This window comes from Benincasa hispida, chromosome 12 (assembly GCF_027475165.1).
Source record: "Benincasa hispida cultivar pf3 chromosome 12, pf3_genome.v1.1, whole genome shotgun sequence".
Lineage (NCBI taxonomy): Eukaryota > Viridiplantae > Streptophyta > Magnoliopsida > Cucurbitales > Cucurbitaceae > Benincasa > Benincasa hispida.
In genome coordinates this window covers 29938017-29961326 of record NC_143489.1, presented here as the reverse complement: position 1 = coordinate 29961326, position 23310 = coordinate 29938017, and the positions used below count along the sequence as shown (strand labels likewise).

Sequence of the window (23310 nt, the reverse complement as noted above, 5' to 3'; positions counted from 1 at the left end):
AATAACATATCTACATATAAGGTATATTAACAACAAACACATCGTACTTCTAATGTGTAGCAACTGAATATTAAATATACAATGAGTTTGAATTTTAGCAAGTCTTCCATTTTTCTAACTAATTAATTATACATACAGTTTAATAACCACAAGCAAACTATAATTATCAAATGATAGTCACAATTGAACTAGCAAACCACGATACTCATCTTAAAATTTAAATTTTAGGGACACTATTGTTAATTGAAGATATATACATTGAGTCAAATTACAAGCAATGGTATGCTAGATGACAAAATGCAGGATTTTAATAATGTATCCTTTGATTAAAAACAAACAATAAGAAAATTGAAGAAATCTTTCATTGAAAAAATAAACTATAATAGTTTAAATGAAAACAAAATATGAAAATATAGGACGACGACAATATTAACCGTTCCAAAAAACAACTAATATGGGGACTCAATGTCGTATGGGTTCCTTACAAGACCTACAATTATGACTCATCCCACCACACCTACTACAATGAACTATAACTTTATTTTCTAAACAAGACGTAATCCTTTTTTCTTATGCCTACTAGCAGGACGTTTGACATTAGGAGGAAGAGCGGGATCATCACCAACTCCATGCACATTTATAAACTATATACATTACCAATAAGACGTGTTTCCTTCCTATATAACATGACTAAATTTGAACTACAGTAGAAAACATGTGTGTATGCCTTGTAGACAACGCAATGCATGCATGAGAGCACGAGATCATGTCTAGGTCCCACCGTCGACATGCGCAAGTACGATTCAAAATGTTGACCGAAAATTGGTTGGTGCCATCATGAAATTAAAATTCATGTTGGTTAATAGGGTATACTTGCAAAAAGATAACAATGTTTATACCTTTAAAATTTGTCTATTACTAATGAGACATATATTAATTAAACAAAAAATAACTTGCATTTATTGACAGACTCTCCCTTAAGGTTAATCGGATCATGTTCTCTGCATATGTGGAAAGTTCTGAACGCTTGAAACTCCAAGGACTGCAACATTCATAAAACAATTTTTGAACCGAACTACGAATCGATTCAAGGATACTAATAACGGGTAATTCTCGTGCTTCTTTCAACAATGAATTCATACTTTCATATATGTTTTTTTGTCATCAATGGATATCTTTTCCTTCCATATAATGTCTTAGCCCATTTCGATTTGCCAACATCTTCTAACTCATATCTAATGGATGGAGCAAGATCATCCAACTGTCTCATGAAATACTCAAACTCTAAAGTTGTACATGCTCTTGCACACATATGGAAAGCATTATCAACTGGACTTGATTTATGGTTCTTTTTAAGGTTCTTATACAAATGAAATGCACATAACCTATGTTCAGTTGAACCCTAGACAAAACCAATACCTTCCTTATACTCTTATGAATACCAGACACAATCGCAAGATTATTAGGCTCTCCAAAAGCAGCTTTAAGATTACGGAAAAACCAAAATCATGATCCATCGTTCTTTGAATCAACAATTGCAAATGCAAGAAGTACAATTTGAGGATTTCCATTAAGAGTGCAAGCAGATAATAATGTTCCCATAAATTTGTTCTTCATAGTGACACCATCAACTGACATAATAGAAAATAATAATTCCATGCATCTATAAAAGCAACAAGCACCATGAAATAATACTTCAATCTACCTTCATTGTCAGATTCTTGTGCTATATTTGTTCCTGCAAGGAATAAACATTCAAGGTGAATATTCTGGAAAATATACTGTATTCTAATCAATTAAACTAAAACATTGGAGAAAACAAGCACCATAATTTTTTTCAATCAGTGCAGTTGAGATGATGACAACAGAGCATATGAGGATTTGGAAATACTCGTAATAGAATTGAGAGCGATCTCAGGGCTACTCCAAGTCTTGTCATAACTTACATTTATACCATGATGCCTTTTCGTAAGCTACAACATCACAAGGACGACATGGCACCTTGTCATTCATCCTAAAAAGGACTTCGTACATTCAATAATAATCAAGGATGTTGCTTATCTATGATCATCTTTAACAATATCAACAACATAATGATGGATATTTGTGAACTTCCAAACCATCCAGACCCCACTTTTCCTACAACGGATGCATATAGATACCAACTACAAGACGAATCCTTACAAAGAATATCAAATGACATATGGTTTGATCTAGTTGTAGTAAGTTAAAAAATGTTACTAAGAGCAAGCAAATAAATTTCTTTTTTTAATACAGACTTGCTCCTAAAAAGTGAACCTAAAAAGTGAACCTATTTAATGGAAATACTAGAATTTGAAGAAAGTGATCTTTCTTTAAAATCTTGAAAATCAATTATTTCAATATTGTAAAAAAGACTGTTGAGGAGAATGATTTGTTGTCGATAACTCATTATCCAAATAGATTGTATTTCCACAAGCACTAAAAGATACGTGGTGAATCACTAAGCATAAAACACACGGGGGGGATCCGATAAAACTAACATTTGCCATAAAACATTCTTATACTCAACAACACGAGTAAGATTTGAATTATTGAAATTATCTTCATATACTGTCAATCGAGAAATAGACAGATTACCAGAAAGAAAAAGCTCACTTAGAATGTATTCAAAAAATTGTTAGAAGGACGAGTTTGATGAAACAAAAACTTCAAGAACTCGAAAATCTTGATAGTGTGAATCTTCATTCTATCTACCACTGAAAAGAAGTCTAACTCGTTGTAGAGTCATTACTAATAGCAAAATTGAACAACAAGATAGCAAAATGACTAATTACTCGTGTGTCAATTTCATAGACTTCTATTGAGATACTCATAAAACAAAATGTATATAAAACATTCTATAGAATCCAAAATAATAATAATATATTGTCTTATTGATATACTAATATAATAATAATGTCACGTTATAAAATGCGATTGCAATTTTAAATAAATAAAGTTAATAAAATCAGTTAAAATCTAAAAATCTATGATAAATTAAAATTTAAATTGAGAGAGAAAATCAACTATTTGATTAATTTTGAATTAGTTTGAAAAGTGGCTAAACAAATCTAATATGATAAAAAGAACTGTCAATTCAAAATACAAATGGAGTGTAAAAATCACCACTTTTTTTCTAACGAATTTGTTTAACTGCAAATTTGATAATCGATACTTGTCCATTTACAATATTTTTGGTGATCTAGATATATTCCCGATACAAGAATTACATTGTAATTAATATTCTTTGAAAAAGGATATCACGTGTGTGGCAGACCTTTCACCAAATACAAATGAAACATCAAATCTTGTTGTTTTATCCATTCTCTATTTATTTTCACAAACATCGTAGCACATTGACCTTCCAACCCAATTAAATACAAAAATATACTAAATATGAACACTTTTTTTTCAACATGCGTATATTTTGGCAAGAAAAAAAAATCATATTTCAATTTTAAAAAAAATGAAAAATAAATAAATAAATAAATAATAACAATAATCAAGCATTTTCTCCTTAATCTCACCAAGCTCTCCCATCGCCGATCGGAAAAGCTTGCCGCCTCCTTCCAATCCGCCCTCAAGCTCATCGCCTACTCGTTCATCCTCTTAATTTCGAATAATTTACGTAAAAATATCTATATCTTAATAGAAATGAGATTGCTCATTTTATATGATGATCTTATTAAATACGTTTAAAATAAATTTCATATATATTTGGAGTGAAATAGTATATATTTGAAATAAACCCTTTAAAAATAAAAAAAGATGGATATGAAAATTTGTAAATATATCTTCCATTCAATCCACCAAAATTGGGAGTTCAAAATATGAAGACAAAATCTAAAATCTGTAAAAAAGAATGAAAATTTGTAAGATAAATTGAGAAATAAAATAAAATCTTCTAAAATGTTATCATGAAAAAATTTGGTTTAAATGAATGCAAACAAAAGTTCATAAATATTGTTCTATAAAGTCAAAAATCAAAATTATGTGAATAAGAAAACAAATCAAAATTACAAAATTTCTAAAATTAAAATGAAAAGATTAATTTGGTCCAAAATTATAGCTAATAATAACTCCGGATGAAATAATTCAAATTTTAGGTTATTTATGAAATTTATGATGTAAAAAGGATTTTTCGTCTAAAAATCTCAAACTTAAAAGGTTGTTTTAAAAGATAATATAGTATATCAATGGATTCAAAATTCAAGCCTATATCCTTAAAGATCCGAATTTTTTTATGGATAAAAAACTCTCAATTATCTAAAATAATATTAAGAAACAAAGCTACAAAATCTTTAAACAAAACCATAATCAAGCATTATTTGATGGAAACTAAAAAAAGTTTTGATTTCCAGCAAAATTGAACATTAGTAATCAAGAATTTATTATAAATGAGATCTCCCTAAGATCAGTGGCATAAATATATTGTTCTAGAAAAGGAATGAGCAAAAAAAAAAAAAAATGCACACAAATACTTTATATTAACGAAGTTATGATTTTTCTAAAAACAATGCCTTAGTGTAATAGGATTTCATGATATGATTACAATTTTTCAGTGGAACCCACATATTCTTATTGCAAAATGTGACAAACACGATACATAATGATGCCACGTTTTCTTATTTCTATTGATGTGGCCCAAGTACCAAATAACTTTGTTCCCCTTTCACTTACTCGATTGGATATAATTTAGTTATATTTAACATGAAAAGCATTTTGCATAAGTACTAATTCCTAGGAATAAGCTTGAATTTAGATAGGGGGAAAATGAGCAAGAAAGGGAGAAAAATATGAAACAAAGTTTTCTCAAGCAAACAAGGTATTGTAGAGTGCAAGGTCTCAAATTTTTGTCAATTTAGGATTCTCAATATGTTTCTTATTGGGTTCACCATTATTGGAAGGAAAAAACTTAATGGAGTCGGACTACACCCATCTTTCATGCAACTCAGCTAGCACTCAATAGAAATGTGTCATGTGACACTTTTTTTAATGATTTTTTTAAAAAAAAATTCTTTATGTGTAAAGGAGAAAGAGCATGAAGTTGCACCTAATTATTGCTTTTATTGGAAACTCTAATACTCGATTTCGTTTTCTATGGTAGTTAGTATGAAATCTTCTCCATTATCATCTTCTTCCTTTAAAACTAAGTTAACTCTTTTTTCTTCTTTGTAGTTTAGTTTAGTAATGAATTATTCACTCATTTCTTCTTTGTTTTAAGCTTCACACTGACTTCCACTTTCCTTTCTTCTCCCTTCAACTTTTATCCAGAAAGGAGGTTAGATTTTTAAAATTATGTAAGCTAAGGACTTGGTTTTTCAAATTAAAAGCTTGAGGACCACTTTTCATGATTATACGCAAGTTAAGGATTTAAATTTTTACCTTTAAAAGTTTACTGATTTGTTAAAAATTTGAGAGTTCAATATTTACAACTAAAAGTCTGAGATTATAATTACAAACAACGACTATGATTCAAGAGTGGTTTTTAACATTTACTCTAAATAGTAAAGATTAAACTACTACACATTGCATAAACTTAGGTTAGTTTAATACAAACTTCCTAAACTCAACTCTCAAACAAAACCAAACACAGGGCATGCCATAATGCCATTTTTACACCATCTTTTGCATATATAGAAAAAAAGTCCATGTAGTAGCCCAAGTTCCAGAATTGAATCTATCATATCATAGTCATGGTTAATCTGAGATAATGATTCTGCAGATGATCTGAGCATCTTGGTCAAGTTTATGAAGAAGTTTGTACACAGCTTGAAACAATCAATTCATTCACCATCAGACTGTTGTTGCAAAATAATGTAAGAGGCAAAACTTAAAAACTTTGATATGTTAACAATTTTCCTTTCATTCAGCAAGATGTACATTTTCTCTATTCAAACAAAGCATATCTTGTTGCATCCCTGCCTTGCAACGTTGGTTTGCAAGATACAAAAGTGCAAACAAGGGCTTCTAGTTTCAATCCAAGTTCAGATGTCAACTCAACCATATTGAGTTTCAAGACAAATTTCACAAACAAATCCAGTAGTAGAGCTACTTACATTTTGACAGTGTCGTGTGCAATATGGCCTATTACAATGGTTGCATTTGGGAAGTTGAAGCCAGCAACTTGAACACAAGATACCTGCACATACAGCCTCTTCTATTTCATCATCATCGACGCATCCACCGCATTCTTCACACCTTGGAATGCAAGAAATGCAACCCCGGCAATCTGCCAGCAATTGCTTCTCTTGCTTTATCTTGCATCTCTCCCTCGAGCAATCGTAAACACTCCTTATCTCAGAGCATTTTGGGCAGATTTGTACATCAATCACTGGCTGGAATTCGTTGCTCAATAACTTCGACCTGTCAATGTGCTCACGATACAGGTGATGTTGTTGTCGCTCCTCCTGCTGCTGCAGCGATCGATTTTCAAGAAGATGGCATTTGAGGACTTCAAGGTGTTCATTCTCTATGTTGTAAATGCCACCAATCATTAGGCTCTTCAAATTGTGGGAATGTTGAGATAGAGTCTTCACTGCTCTAACCACTCCCCCTGGAGTCAAACTCGTGCATCCAGGTACATAAAGCTGAATCAAGAAGGAAAAACTGACATGTTCGGTTTTGAAAGTAAAAGGATTGTTTTTTTTAAAGCAGACAATCATCTAGTTAGAATGACTTGAAACTGTTATATGATACTCTAAACGACTAAATACAAGGGTCTCGTTTACCAGTCAGCAAGTTAAAATTCAGGGACAATGCATCCTAATTGGCAGGGTTCGAGGGCAACACTCCATCTAAGTTATATTCATATTTAGGTTATTTACGATTTTCGACCTTAGAATTTAGATAAAATCCTATAATCTGATATTTACTTTTTAATAATAAACTGTTTTATTCCTCTGTTCGTGGACATAATAAGATATTGTTAGTGAACTACGTAAATTCTATGTTGATTCTCTCTTGTTTACGTTTTCTCTATTTATCTATGATTTTCGATTTCTTAACACATTTGATGGGATAATTTTAAAACTAAGATGGTTGGATAACTGATTTTCTATTTATCTATAATTTTCAATTTTTGTGTGTTTGGCTACTGAGACATCTCAACTTACCCTACAACCCATGACTCCTATCCACTACTAGACCAACATGATCCAACTCATTTGCTCAAAGTCCTTTATTAAATTCCAACCATTACCGATCGTTTTTCTAAAATGAAGTATACATTTCAAAAAATAAAAAACAAGCCAAGATGACGACATTCTCAACAGATAATTTAGACAGTTCAAATGAATATTATGACTAAAAATGAAGAAATTGTTGATAAGATTAAACCAATCACCAACACAAGCATTTATACGAAGATGTGAATACCTTGGTGAGAAGAGGATTCTTCTCAACAACTTCGTGAAATCCAGAATCTGAAATCTTAAAACAATTGATCAAAGCCAAAGTTCTAAGGCGACCACCGGCCTTCCGGGCGATTCTCCCCAGACGGTAATCGGATAGCCGGGAGCTCAAGCGCCGATCAACGACGATGTGAAGCCACGGCAACACATCATGTTCCACTGCGTCTCTCAGCGATACACAGACTGAGCTCATGGAAAGAAGCTCAAATAGAGGAAGATAACTCAGTACAAGAAATAACGCCTCGTGCGGTGGCCCTGCTTCGATTCGCACGCCGGGAAACGAACTGCCGGCCGCAGCCGCCGGATTTTGTGGTTCCTGATTCTCAGACATGGCAGTAATGTCTTCGTCTTCCTTCTCTGCCGCCGATGTGAGGGAAATACCCAATTCCTTAGCTTCGGATGATTCTGGTCCGGTCATCTGAGAACGTCGATGAGTTGCGGTAATGAAAATGAGAGTTGAGAGAGAATCAATTATCAACGGTGGATTTCTTTCTAAGAGTATTATCAACTGTGGATTTTTGTTTGAATTATGGAAAATTTCACAAAATAACCGAAATCTCAAAAACTTTTGTATGAATAACCTCTACCTAAAAACTTATGGGCTTTTAGAAAAATTTTACAAAATAACTCAAATCTCAAAAACTTTTCTATGAACACATCTTAAAAACTTATGTGTGATTGTACTTTTCTATGAATGACAACTTAAAAACTTATCTGTGATTGTCCTTTTGTCCATGTGAAATACCAATTTTATCCCAATTTAAAAAACTCTTCAAATCACACCACATTTCTTCTTCCTTTAACGATTTCTTCAGCTCAGCTTTTCATTCAATATGTATTCGATGCAACACTAACATTCTATCAATGCATTTATTTCCAACTAATATTCTACCAATAACATTGATATCAAGAATGGAATGTCACTCTCAATTATTCATTTTCAGTGGAACTCACCACGAAGTTCTCTCATTGTTCACTTAGAGTTTCAGTGCAACATCCTCATTGTCAATCGCTTTCATCTTTGTTCATTTCATTGTGTCTTTGGGTATAGAGCAAGATTCGTTCGTCAGATCCAAAAATGGAAAGAACGTAAGTGATATTCTACAGTATTTCTTGTCCCCTAGATCATTTAGTATTGAATGAACAGTCGAATAACAATATATAGGCGATTGTTCATTACAATATAAACGCTCTTTTAGTATTATATAAACGATCGTTTAGTATTATATGAACGATTGTTTATATAATATTTAAATGATTGTTTAGTATTATATAAACGACCTTTTATATACTACTTCACGATCGTGTAGTAGTATATACGATTGTGTATATAATATTGAACATCGTGTAGTAGTATATACGATTGTGTATATAATATTGAACAATCGTTTAGTAGTATATACGCGATCACGTATACAATTCTAATCGAAAACTTATAAATAGTTAGATGATCACTTATCAATTACTAGGTGATTTCTTAAAATTTAATGGGGTATTGCTTAAAATTTGCTAATCTGATTGCAGAACCGATCTTCCCTGTTGGACATAAACAAGAATGGAGTCGAAGATCCGATTTTAAAGACTTCGAACTTATACCATCACAAAAGGTACCAAGTGTGAGTCGACGTCAAACCATTAGGATACCTTCTATTGGAGAGGAACCACGACAAATCCATAGGAGTATACGATATGGTCAGAGAGGGCATCACAAGAAAACATGCAGACAAACATTAATAACATCTAACACTGGCCCATCTAGGCTCGATGATATGTAATTTATAGGCGATCGTTTACTTGTGTATATGTGATTGTGTTCTTATTTCTGTGTGATCGTTTACTTTTCTATGAATGATCGTTTAGTTACATGTTGATGATCGTTTATTTATATATAAGCAATCATTTAGTTATTTATAACTGATCGTTTAGTATTATCTGAACGATTGTTTAGTTATTTTTGTGCGATCATTTATTTTTTTTTCTTCATTGTACTTTTTTAATATTATTCAGTTCAACATATATATACAATCCAAATTTAATTCAAGAAATTTAAGTATAGATTACCAGATACTGATTAGCCCATAGGGCAAAGTATTTTTTCTTAAACAATTCCATATTGTTCTGATCCAAGCTACCCCTATCCGAACACATTATAATGTATTCTACAAACTTAGCACAAAAAATGCCACAGTCAAGAGACTTTCCCTGTTGGAGAGAGTTGTCTTCGATCTCTTTACTTCCCATGGCCCGTACTTGAATTTTCTATGTCACTTGTCACATCTGACGGAAATCAACATCGAAGGTATTAATCTGGCCACCAACTGGAGATAACCATCAAGTATATCATGGAATAAAGGAAGCCACATGGAAAGCTAAGGAGCAGATGAAAAACAAATATTCACACATGCTCGCATGATCAAGCTTAAGGCAAATTTCTCTAAGATGGAACACGAGAACAAGTCCATCTAAGAATTCTAGGAAGTACAGCCTTGCTGACTTTGGTGGCTATGAACTTACTTGACGTGGATAAATTTTCGTAAGCCCAAACCTATAATATAGGAGCTTTGTTACACATACATAACACACAGATTAAAGTGAAATAGAAACGAAAGTACATACCTGAAATGCAAGTGCAAATCCCTTTATACAGTAATGTGAAGCATGGTGCACATTTTTTGCTTTCTTTGTCTCATGTGCCTCCTTCTTCCCACGCTAATAGTATTTTTTTCTATTCAATGTACGTTTGAAAAAGGCGGATGACCAGTCATAATGTCTAAAGACTTCAGGGTCATCAACAATCCCAAATGTCCTCACATCAAACTAGGTTTTCTTGTCTTTTCCAATCATCACCGTTTCGATAAATAATGTCAATGCAACCTTGATGACATCTTCACCTTTTGTAAAAGTGAACTTCTCGAACACATTCTCCACGCCCTTGCAAGAATTACTCCTTATCATTTGGGTTCTTCGGTCTAAGAATGAGTTGTCACAGTCTCTCAGTGCTTGTTTCTCTTTCTACTATTTTCTTGGTTGGCCACAACTCAATTATCAAATTAAAATCGTCTTGGGAGAATGTTACCTTATTTTCCAGTATGTTGAATGATATAACATCTGGGTTCCCATATGTTACCTCCCTCAACAGAAAATAGTGAAAAAGTTGTCTGGCACTGACCCATCTAGGCTCAATGATATGTAATTTATGGGCGATCGTATGCGATGGCGTACTTATTTCTGTGCGATCATATACTCTTTTATGAACAATCATTTAGTTACATGTCGACAATCATTTAATTATATATATGTGATCATTTAGTTATTTATAACCAATCTTTTAGTATTATATGAACAATCGTTTAGTTATTTCTATGCAATCGTGTATTTTTTTTTCTTCATTGTATTTTTTTAATATTATTCAGTTAAACATATATATGTAGTGCAAATTCAATACAAGAAATCCAAGTATAGATACCATATATGTTGATTAGCCCACAACTGGGCAACGTATTGTTTCCTAAACAATTCTATATTGTTCTGATCTAAGCTACCCCTATCTGTACCCATTACAATGTATTCTACAAACTTAACACAAACAAATGTCACAGTTAAGAGACTTGCCCTGTTGGAGAGTTATCTTCGATCTCTTCACTTTCCATGGCACGTTCTTGAATTTTCTATGTCATTTTTCATATCCGATGAAAATCAACATCAAAGGTATTGATCTGGCCACCAGTTGAAGATAACCATCAAGTATAGCACGGAATACCATGAAATAAAGGAAGCCACATAAGAAGCTGAGGAGCAAATGAAAATAAATATTCACACATGCTCGCATGATCAAGTTTAAGGCAAATTTCTAGGACGAAATTTCTCTAAAAATTCCTGAATTCTTAGAGAAATTTCTCTAAGATGGAGCACGAGAACAAGTCCATCTAAGAATTCTAGGAATTGCAGCCTTACTGACTTTGATGGCTATGAACTTACTTAACATGGATAAAATTTCGTAAGCTCGAACCTATAATATGGGAGCTTTGTTACACATACATAGCACACAGATTAAAGTGAAATGGAAATGGAAGTACATACCTAGAATGCAAGTGCAAATCTCTTTATATAGTAATATGAGGCATGATAAGCATTTTCTACTTTCTTTGTCCCATGTGCCTCTTTCTTCCCACGCATGATAATCTTTATTGTTGGGGTTGATGCTCTAAATCTCATAGGGTTCTATAGTTTATAAACATTGTATGAACAAACTTTTATGTGATTAATAATATATGATATTTTTATTCACTTTGTCTATAAAATATGTGATATTTTAGTTGCATTAACCACAAACCAATTGTAACATCCCGATTTTTTAAGGAAAATTTAAGTTAATTATCTCAAATTGTTGAGTTTTAGTTTCCTAATCTTTAGAATTTGGAAACAAATTGTTATAGTTGAAGAAGTTTTATTGGTTAATGTGGATTCTTTGAGTATGAGTTTTAAATTAATTGGAAGGGATAATTGAATTATTTGTATAAGAAATTTTGAGTTTTTGTGAAATTTGATAGGGAAAGGAGAAAATTGTGGTTTTAAGATTTTACCCTCTTTAATTTTGGAACTTGGATCCAAAATTTAAATAAAGAATTAGGAAAAAATAATTGGTTTATTTGGAAGTAATTAAATCAAGTACTTAAAAAGATTTGTAAATTTGGATTTAAGTTAATTTGGAAAGCTAGAATTTAATTTTGGAATTTAGAATTTTTGAAAAGAAGTGATTTAATTTTGGGATTTAGAATTTTTGGAAAGAAGTGATTTAAAGTTGATGAATTTATTTTTAGGTTTATTTAATTAATTGGAGAAGGGGGGAAAGATTTGAGTTTGATATGATATATTTATTAAGAAAAGGAAAGTATATATATATATATATATAAATAAGATTTTTGAAATTCAAGAAAAGAAAAGGAAAGAATATATATGGGTTTTGAAATTTAAGAAAAGGAAAGGAAATAATATATATATATTATTTTGTGTGGTGGAGAATTAAAAAGAAAAGAAATATGGAATTTTCAAACCCCCACTTTCTCACTTTCTCTCTAGTTTAGACGAACTTCGGTTGCTGCATCGCCGATGTCCACATCCTTGCTCCGTCAAGTTGCAACCGCGCCGCTCCAGCCTTCACGTCATCGGATCTGCTCGTCGTTGGTCCTCCTCTGTTCCAGTCGTTGTCCTCTGTCGAACGTCATCGTGAGATACGTAGTTTTGGGATAAGATCTAAATGATTTTCATGGTTTTGTTGAGGATCTTAAATACCCAATAAATAACGTGTTTAATTATCATTTCAATCGTGATTTTGGAGGTTGAATTTGAAAGTTTGAAGGAGTTTAAAAGGTCGTTAGCGTGTTGTCAAGCAGAGTTAAGGTGATTTCGGCAAGAATTTTGGTAAGATTTAAAGCTTTGTGACTTGTTCAGTTCGAATGTAATTTATATGAATTAAGTTATAAGTTTTGTTGCTGATTTTGGCGTGGTTAAACATTTAGGTGTGAACTTAAAGGTTAAATTTTATTTTGGTTTATGTACTAGGATTTAATTCAAAGATTGTGGAGATTAGAAGGGGTTAGTTGCTCAAATATTTGGCTCGATTAAGGATTCAAGAATTTCACAAAGATTCAATTGCTTTTTTGTTCAACATAATATCAAAGTAAGTAATCTTACTACTGAAACTGCCCACAGGCCAGACACTAGATATATGCCAGCATGATAGATGAATATTATGACAGAACGATAATATGATAGATAGATAGTATAGTATGATCGATATATGTTCTTGTATGAGAATTTGAAAGATTTATTTGTGCACGTAGAGACTTGCATGCTAGTAAGAGGTGGTACTTGATTCACTGAGGGTGTATTTGATATGAGGATATAGAGGAATATATGCATGTTGTATAGCCATGATATTGAGGTGTATATGTATGTTATAAAACCATATTATAATAATTGTGATATTGAGACTGTGATAGTGTTTTTATTGATTAGTTAGATGCCCACTAGGCATTGTGTTTCCTTCGGGATTCACCAGATATTGTGTTTCCTTCGGGATTCACCAGATATTGTATTTTCTTCGGGATTCACCAGAGGTAGTGGGCATACTTAACTACAGTAGGAAAGAAACCAGTTTTGCATGTATGTATGTGTCCCATGAGGACTAGATCAATTTTTATGTTCTACCAGAGATAGGAATCTAGAGGACATAGATGTCTAGCTGGACTCCAGAAGTGGGGTTACTTACTGAGTATTTTATACTCACCATTTCTCATGTTTATGTTTCAGGTAAAGGCAAGGACGCACTGGCGAATGACAAGAGAAATCCTTAAACGAGCCACTCAGGACCAGTTTTATGCTTTTGCACATGATATTTAGATTTCTTTCCATGCTTTTCAACTTTCAATTTGATGTTTAAAACTTACTATTAAGATATGTTTTTAGACCTATTTATTATCATTTATGATTTTGGGTACCTTATCGTCTGTTTTTAATATCTGAATTTAATGAAGGTCTTTTGAGTTCAACTTATTTATTTAGCATTTATTTTACCATAAAAAGATTTTTTTTTAAGTTTCATATATGCATATGTAACGGCCTAGCTTGAGTCCTAGGGGGTCGGGATGTTACACCAATAAACTAACATCCAAGGTTATCGCTGTAACTTAAACATGTAGTGGAGACATACATGTGTATCATATTTAAATGATAACCTAAATGGTTTGTAGTTTATAGATAAGGTTGGGTACCTTATCCTTGTGACACTACGAGTATGGCCCGCTTTGTAGGTATTAGAATTGTTGTAAAGTGCTACAAATGATCTGATCCTAATCATTCATGTATTAGACATGCGAGCGCGGATATTCTATACAAAGGAGTTTGTATAAGACCGGACTACGAAATGTTTAGTCTCATTATATAACACCATTCATAGTAGAGACTTTCATTTCACTAGAATGACCATAGGTAACATGATCTTAATCCTGAATGAGTTATAAACTCCTATCGATAAGAGTGGTCCTTTAATTTGTATGAATGAGAGTGGCCAGATTGCTGACTTAACAAGCCTACCATTTTGGAGATTCGTCTAATTGGGGAATTGAGAACTTAGCTACACAAATGGAATTCACTCCTTCCCCGATGCAGGGATAAGTAGATGAATTGCTCCCTTAAGAGCTGATTCCGGGTCTTGAACAATGTGGCACCACACCCTCTCTTGGCCCGATAGGGGTTTAGTCATAATAGGATTATGATCCATTGTTCATTAGAGGGATCAATGGTACTTAAGGACTTAGATGTAACTACAGAGGCAAAACGGTAATTTGGCCTAGTTGTACTTACGAGCAATTTTTGCAGGGTCATTGTGCTATTGATTGATTATATCCAATGGACACAGAAATATATCTGTAGTGCGAAGAGTGCCGTTGTCGGTCTTTAGTGAAGTGTCTGACAGTTAACGGATGGTGGATAATGTAATTAAAGAGTTTAATTAATTATTCATGTACCGTTGGAGCTTCAAGCTACAAGTCCATAAGGTCTCTTTGGTAGCTCAAAAGGATTTAGTCGAGAATAAGTTTTTGGGTATATTTAATTGTTCAAATTAATAAGAGGGATATAATTAAATTCATTCAACTATATATGATATAATTAAATTAATTCAACTATATATGATATAATTGTTATAATGTATTTGATACGTTATAGTTTAATTGGAGAAAATAAATATTTAACTGAGATTCAAATATATTTTCTTTGAATGTGATTCATGGTTATTAAATTTAATATAAATATGATTTATATTAAATGTCATAAAATAGAGAAAAAAAACTATAGTTTATATTGTATATGATACAATATTAACTATAGGTTATGTGTTATATTTGATATAACATATAGTTTAATATAAATATGGTATGATAAGTTAGTAATCATATTTATTTATTTGATTTATTATTCTGAATAATAAATTCCTATTTTCTCTCTAACTACCATAATGGGTGGTTATTGATTTTGTGGCAAGTTGAATAAAAGAAAATTAGTTTTTTTTTTCTTCACAACCACTTGAACTATTGAAGGCATTGGTTGTAAGATTGAGATTTTGCAAAAGTGTTCTGTGTGTGCTTCAATCTTCTTCCTCCTCCAAACTCAAACAAACCCTCCTAACTAAAGTAGTCAGAGCTCACAACTCCTAGGTTATCACCCTGAGAATACCAAAGGCTCCCTATGGTAATGTCTCCTTTTTGGTTCGAGAAGTTCTTGAAGAAGGTCTTCAAGTTTTTACTGAGTTCGAGGTTCATGACTATTCGAGGGATATACAAGAAGAAAAGTTCTTCAAAGGTAGTATCTCTTGAACCCTTTTTTTCTTTATAAAAAGCATGCTATAATTTATTGTTAATGCATATCTTGTATGTCTACTGTAACTTTAATTTTTCAATTAAAATAAAATTTGGACGATCTACTTCCGCTCAAGGATTTTTGTAAAACGAGTTTCTTCATTTATGTTATTCGATGTACGTTTGAAAAAGACGGATGACCAATCATAATGTCTAAAGACTTCAAGGACATCGACAATCCCAAATGTTCTCACATCAAATTGGGATTTCTTGTCTTTTCCAATCATCACCGTTTCGATGAATAATGCCAATGCAACCTTGACAGCATCTTCATCATTTGTAAAAGTGAACTTCTCGAGCGCATTCTCCACATCTTTGTAAGAACTATCTTTATCATTTAGGTTCTTCGGTCCAAGAATGAGTTGTTGCAGTCTTTCACCGCTTGTTTCTCTTTCTACTATTCTCTTGGCCGGCCACAACTCGGTTATCAAATTAAAATCATCTTGGGAAAATGTTACCTTCTTTCTCATTTGGCATTTTCACATGAGTAAAAGATCAGTCATAGATAGATTTTTAGGAATAAGTCATTCATAAAAAAGTTTTTGAGATATGGATTATTTTGTGAAATTTTTCCCTAAATTTAAGTTGCACATATTTCTTTTTAATATTTTGAACTTAAAATTTTGATTTAAATCCTACCATTGTCTCTACTTTGGTTACTCTTTTATCAAAAATGATCATTTTAATTTCTAATTCATGAAATGTGATTCTTTTTCCAAAAACTCAAGTGATATAATATTTATAATTTAATTTTCAAGTGCCAAGTTTGAGTAAGACATACATTCTTATCAAATATTAATTCAATGAAAAGAAATAGATAATAGGAAGTCAATTGAATCTAACTTGGCTAGTTAAAATACATGATACCAATAAGTTAAAATTTTGAATTTACTAACTTAAAACAAGTTGCAAGTAGAAAATTAATAAATATTTTATTGTATATCATAAGTTTAAAATGCGTCATTATAAGAAACACATGTTTTTATAATCTTACTTTAAATCGGCCAAAAGGACGTTCAAAGAATCAGGGGCCAAAAATCTTTAGAGAAGTTGGTAACTCTTTAATTACATTATCCACAACAACTGAGAAAGTCTAAATGGATAACAAAAAAGTAGGGGTGTGCATGATCTATAGGTTCGATTCGGTCTGATTTTGGATAAAATTAAGGATTGAACCAAATGGGTCAGTTTACAAGAAATATAAATAATTGAAAACTGGTTACGCTCGGTTTCGGTTTTCAAATCAGACCAGTATATTTTGGTTCTTGTAGGTTCGATTCGGTTAAAACCGAATTTTATGATAATTTTTTTTTTTAAAAAAAAAATAAAATACTTGTCGATTTTCAAAAATGATAAAACAGTCAAACTACCTTCACGAGGTGGATGGTTGGTGAAAAACTCAAAGTATGGTGGCCGGTGGCGATTTGGTCTGGTGTGGTGCAGTGGAGTCGGAGAAGGTGAAGTGTGAAATGGCAGTCGTTGATCTGGTATGCTCTCGTGTAAAACTCGTTGAGTCAGAGGAGGTGAAATCTCTGTAATCTTCACGAATGAGGGTTGAAGGTGAAGCCAACAGACGGCGTGCGTGCTGAGGGTTGAAACCGTGATTCATGAAGAAGATTAAGGTTCAATGCATTATTCGTGAAGAAGATGAATGTTGAAGGCATGATTCGTGCGGCTAAGGGTTTGGATCTCTATGCGTCTATTAGGCAACTCAGATTCAAATACGTGTTTGGTTGGCAGTCTAGATTTCATTTCTGAAAACTTTTTTTGGATTATGTGATCCAAATGTACAAATTCCGAAAACAATTTTTTTAATGTTTTCAATGTATCGAGATTTTGAATTCAAAATTTTAAAATGCAGAATTATATTAAAAATGATAAATAATGACAATTATACTATTTCATGTTATAAACTCAATTAGTTTTGTTAAATATAAAATATGTAATATATTATATATATTATGTGATTTTACAAAATAATAATTATACAAAATTTTTAACATAAATCAAGTTTAGAAATTAATTAGTAATGGTTTATATTCAACCTAGTATTTAATGAATTATTGAATATATTTTCAATCACATTTTGAAAAATTATTTAAATTAGAATTTAATTTTTGAATCTCTACCAAACACATATTTGAAAATATGAAATATAACTTTGTTTTCATTGAATCTCTTGTTTCAAATTTTTGTTTTCAGATTGCCTATCAAATAGACCCTAACTTAACTTTAGATTTAGAATTCCACAATTTTTTATTATTGTTAAATTGAAAGAAAATTAAAGGGTGCGCTAGGCTTATTAAATTAGAAAGGTTATATGTATGTATGTATCTATATATATATATATATATATAAGGTCGGTTCGGGTCGGTTTTAGGGGTTTTTTAGACTTGTAAACTAATGACCGAACTGGACTAGTCGGTTCTCTTCACTATTGAACTGTGGGTATAGAATTTTTAAGAAAACTGGACTGAGTCAGCCAGTTCGGTCCAGGTCGCTAATTTTGTCCAATTTCTGCACAACGCTACAAAAAAAATGGCAACATTTTAAATTTCCAAAAATATCTACCGTAAGAGACATTCCCTTGATGAGCACATTTGACAAGTTTTGACATCACAAACTACCAAGAGGTGCAATTTGAACAAAGTACCTATCACAATTATGTGCCATATTTCAAACTACTCGACCTCTTTCATATCATATTTACTCAATTATCTTGGAAAATTAAACAAAATAACCCAAAAAGCAAAAACTTTTTTATGATTGACCTATTTCTAAAAACTTGTTTGTTATTGACCCTTTTAGCATGTGAAATAGCACTTTTATCCTCAATATTAAATGTCTTCTTCACTTGTGTTATCTACGTCTCTTTTGCTTTCTCTTCCAACGACAATAAAATGAAAATTCAAAGTCACTTTAAACTAAAGATGCTTTCACATTTTTCTTACTTTATAAGTATGGTTGGAAAAAACATGAAAAATCATATGAAAACGAGTGGTCATTTAATTAAAATGGAGTTGTATCGACAAAAACAAAATTATCGTTTACGCAGAAAAAATATGTGATTGCTGACATTAGCATACACGATCGTTGACATCAATATATGTGATCGCTGACATCAGCATATACGATCAGTTACATCAGCATAAGTGATAGCTGGCATCAACGTATGCGATTCCTTACATCAGTATACGTGATCGCTCAGTTTTTGTTTTGCAATTTTGATTGGTCATATCTTCGTTGATACAACTTTATTTTTGCTAAATGGCCACTCGTTTTCATATGTTTTCGTGTTCTTTCCAACCATGCATGTAAAGTAAGGGTGATCATCGGCCGGTCGGGGTCGGTTTTTCGACCAGACCGACTCCGAACTGACCAGGATCGGTTTGGAATATATCCAAACCAGTCCCGCCCGACAAATGAACGAAAACACGACTAGCTGACCGGTCGGTCGATTGGTTTTGTTGGGTTAGAGGTATGCTTTTTTGTTTTTTTATTTTTTTGTTTTTTGTTTTTACCTTTTTTCTTCCTTTAAAAGAAATTATATTTATTTATTAAAATTCTAAGAAAAATTGCAATTATAAATTATAAATCATTATAAATTTGTTTGGCTATTAGGTAGAAGTTGTTATAAATAGAAATTTTTAATAATTAAAAAAACCAACTATTTATTAACTTCCTTATCAATCATGTTTAGTTTTCTCTTTTAATTTGTGATTGTGAGTCAAAATTCAAGATACTATTTCACATTTTATTATTTTAATACTTATGGAATAGAACTAGCCTAGAGGTATTAAAAATAAGATATTGTTGATATGATTTGATTAACATGTACATTGTTTGGGATTGTGTTACTGCTCGCTTCGCTTAATTGCTTAAAGAACCTTTAATACATATTACATATATAATTGAAAACAAAACTAATATGAGAGTCGAGAGTGTACGTCACAAATAGAAATGTCACATGACACATAATCACACTCACATACAATACAATCAAACTAGAAATTACAACATAAAGTCAATTGTCAAATACAACCCAATTACAATAAAACATAAAGTTAATTGTCAAATACAACCCAATTACAATAAAACATAAAGTCAATTGTTAAATACAACTCAATTACAATAAAATCAAATGATAAATGCTTAATCGTTAACGGACAACCTTGCAAAATCTGGAAGGTCTTGAATGTCTTTTTCATTGTCCATAACCGCTCTGAATCCTATAGAATTAAGATTAAGAAGAGAAAGACAACCTCATTAAGATTTTAATCTAATAAGTTACAACTACAAAATACAAATGATGAATAAATACCTTCTTCAAATAATGAAGCTTCTTCCATGTCATGCTGAACTTCAAGATCTATGGGACCAGAATTTAGCCAATTTTGAGTACAAATGAGAGCCTCCACTGTTTTTGGAGCCAATGAACAACCTGATGAATCAACAACACGTCTTCCTGTACTAAAAGCCGACTCAGACGCTACAATAGATACTAGAATTGTCAAAATATCTCTAGCCATGCGATTAAGAACATCAAACTGATGACTGTTCCTCTTCCACCATTGAAGTATGTCAAAATCACCTTCATTCTTAACATTTACTTCTAACAAATAAATATCAATCTCTGACCCCTGTTCGAAATGTGCAGTCTCATCGCCTTCAAAATCAAGATCAATTGTATCATAGACAAAGTCTTCACCCACCTTTTCAGTTTGATCACAATCAATCATGGTCTCCGAGGCTGGGACAAATGGTGTATTAGTAGCAGTATTACCACTCTCACTCCCACTCCCACTCCGAGTATGTAAAGTGAATGAAAACTTAAAATCTTTGACTTTATTACTCCAAAAGTAAATTTTATCTCTAAGTTTAAATGTTAAAAGCGTCATTATATTCATTATTATTTAGCATTTTGCTCAATTTCCAAACATAATAAAAAAGAACACGAAAAAACATATGAAAACAATTGATCATTTAGCTAAAGCGGAATTGTATCGACGAAGATATAACACAAACAAAATTGCAAAGCGATCGTGATCCATGAAGTAAGCGATCGCCCACCATGAAATCAGTGATCGCGCACCATGATGTATGCGATCGCCAACCATGACATTAGTGATCGCCCACCTTTTCTGCATGCACGATAATTTTGTTTTTGTTATATATTTGTCGATACAACTCCGTTTTAGCTAAACAACCACTTGTTTTCATATGTTTTTTCCTGTTCTTTCTGATTATACTTGTAAATTGAGTAAAATACTAAATAATAATGAATATAAATGATACTATAACATCCAAACTTAGATAAAATTTACTTTTGGAGTAATAAAGTCAAAGATTTTTTAAGTTTTTATGCAGTTTGCATGCATGGTTCGAAAGAACATGAAAAAAACATATGAAAACGAGTGATCATTTAGCAAAAACGGAGTTGTATCGACAAAAATATGACAAACAAAATTGGAAAACAAAAATTGAGAGATCATGTAGGTTGATGTAAGCGATCGCGTACGCTGATGTCAGAGATCGCTTGCATAATGTAAGTGATCGTGTATGCTAATGTCAGTGATCACACACTTTTTTCTACGAAAACAATAATTTATTTTTTGTCATATCTTTGTCAATACAACTCTATTTTAAATATGACCACTCATTTTCATACGATTTTTAACCATGCTTATAAAGTAAGCAAAATGTTAAAGCATCTTTAGTTTTAAATGACTTTGAATTTTCATTTTGTTGTCGTTGGAAGAGAAAGTAAAAGAGACATAAGTAATACAAATGAAGAGGACATTTAATATTGAGGGTAAAAGTGGGATTTTATATGCCAAAAGGGTCCATAACAAATAAGTATTTAAAAAGAGGTCAATCATAGAAAAGTCTTTGGTTTGAGTCATTTTGTACAATTTTCCAATTATCTTCATGACTTATTGTTGTAACATTATTAATATATTTAGACTAAATCTTTTTGCCTCTTCTTGTACAAACATAGCTATAATATGTAGTGTGAAAGCCTTTTGAATTACGAAAAACTAAAATAGGGATCAATAAACCGTTTTCTTAAGACTAAAATACTTAGGACCCGTTTGATAATGCTCTCATTTTCTGTTTTTATTTCTCATTTTTTAAGAAATTTACCTGTTTGATAGCCATCCATATTTCTTATTCTTAAAATTTAAGAAACGATCCTAAACATTGGTCTAAAATATTTAAGAAATTGACATGTTTCCTTTTTCTCTATATTTTTTATATTTCTTTTATTTATATTTATTTTCTTATTTCTTTCTTTTATTTTCTTTTTCTCGATATTTTTTATATTCCTTTATAATTATTTCTTTCTTTTATTTATATTTATAATTATTTTCTTTATTATTTTTTTATATCTATATGTTAATTTAATTTTGAATTTTGATATTTTCAAATATTTAGATTTATACATTATTTAGATTTTTAAATTTCAAATTTTCAATAGGGTTATTTACAAATATAGTAAAATGTACTAAAATATATACAAATTTAACAAATTTAATTTTCAATTTTCAATTTTCAAATATTTAGATTTATATATTATTTTGATTTTTTAATAAGATTGTTTTCGGATATAGGAAAATGAACCAAAATATTTACAAAGATAACAAGTTTAATTTTGAATTTTCAAATATTTAGATTTACATATTATTTTGAGTTTCAAATTTCAAATTTTCAATAAGGTTGTTTTCAAATATAGGAAAATGAACCAAAATATTTACAAATATAACAAATTCAATTTTGAATTTTGAATTTTGAATTTTCAAATATTTAGATTTATATATTATTTTGATTTTCAAATTGCAAATTTTCAATAGGGTTGTTTTCAAATATAGGAAAATGAACCAAAATATTTACAAATATAGCAAAATTTCATTGTCGATAGACTGTGATATTTTGCTATTATTTGTAAAAATTTTGTTGTTTAAAATAATTCTCCTTTTCAATATGTATATATAAATATTTTTTGAATTTTAAATTTTAAATTTTGCAATATGCATTTTTATATATTTTTTATTTTTCTTACATACGAAACCAATTATAATTTTACAATAATATAATTTTTGTTTACTGAGATATTAATTTAGATTCATTTTAATATTTTTACAACCACGACATTTACATAATAATATAATTGAGTTAGATTTTAGTCTACATCATTTAAAATTTAAAATAAATGACTTAGGTGAGAAATAATATTGTAAATCAAATTTTAGCAACATATCAATGATAGAAACAATTGTATTGTCAATATTAATTTTACATCGGGACCTATGTGTATTCGATGGTTTAAATATTTGATAATTATTTTTTATATTTTAATGCATGTTATATATTTTTTTATGTTATATAATTAGATTGTATTTAAACTATAAAATATGGAAAAAAAAATACGATAAACGAAAAACAAGAAATAGTTATCAAAC

At 31.0% G+C, this 23310-nt stretch overlaps 2 protein-coding genes, 1 long non-coding RNA gene and 1 pseudogene across 3 annotated transcripts; 1 reads left to right on the top strand and 3 right to left on the bottom strand.

Annotated features, from left to right (window-relative positions):
- Nucleotides 1–462: 462 nt before the first annotated feature.
- Nucleotides 463–3611, bottom strand: LOC150031927 (uncharacterized; annotated as a pseudogene).
- Nucleotides 3612–5854: 2243 nt separating this feature from the next.
- On the bottom strand, nucleotides 5855–8112 carry MEE11 (RNI-like superfamily protein). Its single transcript, XM_039050535.2, has 2 exons — nucleotides 7399–8112; nucleotides 5855–6611 (listed from the first exon to the last, which is right to left on the bottom strand). The coding sequence occupies exons 1-2, from the start codon at nucleotides 7849–7851 to the stop codon at nucleotides 6021–6023; spliced, it is 1044 nt and encodes a 347-aa protein (XP_038906463.1). The 5' UTR covers nucleotides 7852–8112; the 3' UTR covers nucleotides 5855–6020.
- Nucleotides 8113–12526: 4414 nt separating this feature from the next.
- LOC120092535 (uncharacterized) lies at nucleotides 12527–13986 on the top strand. The gene is made up of 3 exons (XR_005486071.2): nucleotides 12527–12854; nucleotides 12996–13113; nucleotides 13746–13986. It is a non-coding gene; the product is annotated as an uncharacterized LOC120092535 (long non-coding RNA).
- A 5851-nt stretch (nucleotides 13987–19837) lies between these two features.
- On the bottom strand, nucleotides 19838–21070 carry LOC150031926 (uncharacterized). The gene is made up of 2 exons (XM_090308728.1): nucleotides 20172–21070; nucleotides 19838–20079 (listed from the first exon to the last, which is right to left on the bottom strand). Exons 1-2 carry the CDS (start codon nucleotides 20755–20757, stop codon nucleotides 20003–20005), a joined length of 663 nt encoding a protein of 220 aa, XP_090164854.1. The 5' UTR covers nucleotides 20758–21070; the 3' UTR covers nucleotides 19838–20002.
- Between the last annotated feature and the right edge of the window lie 2240 nt (nucleotides 21071–23310).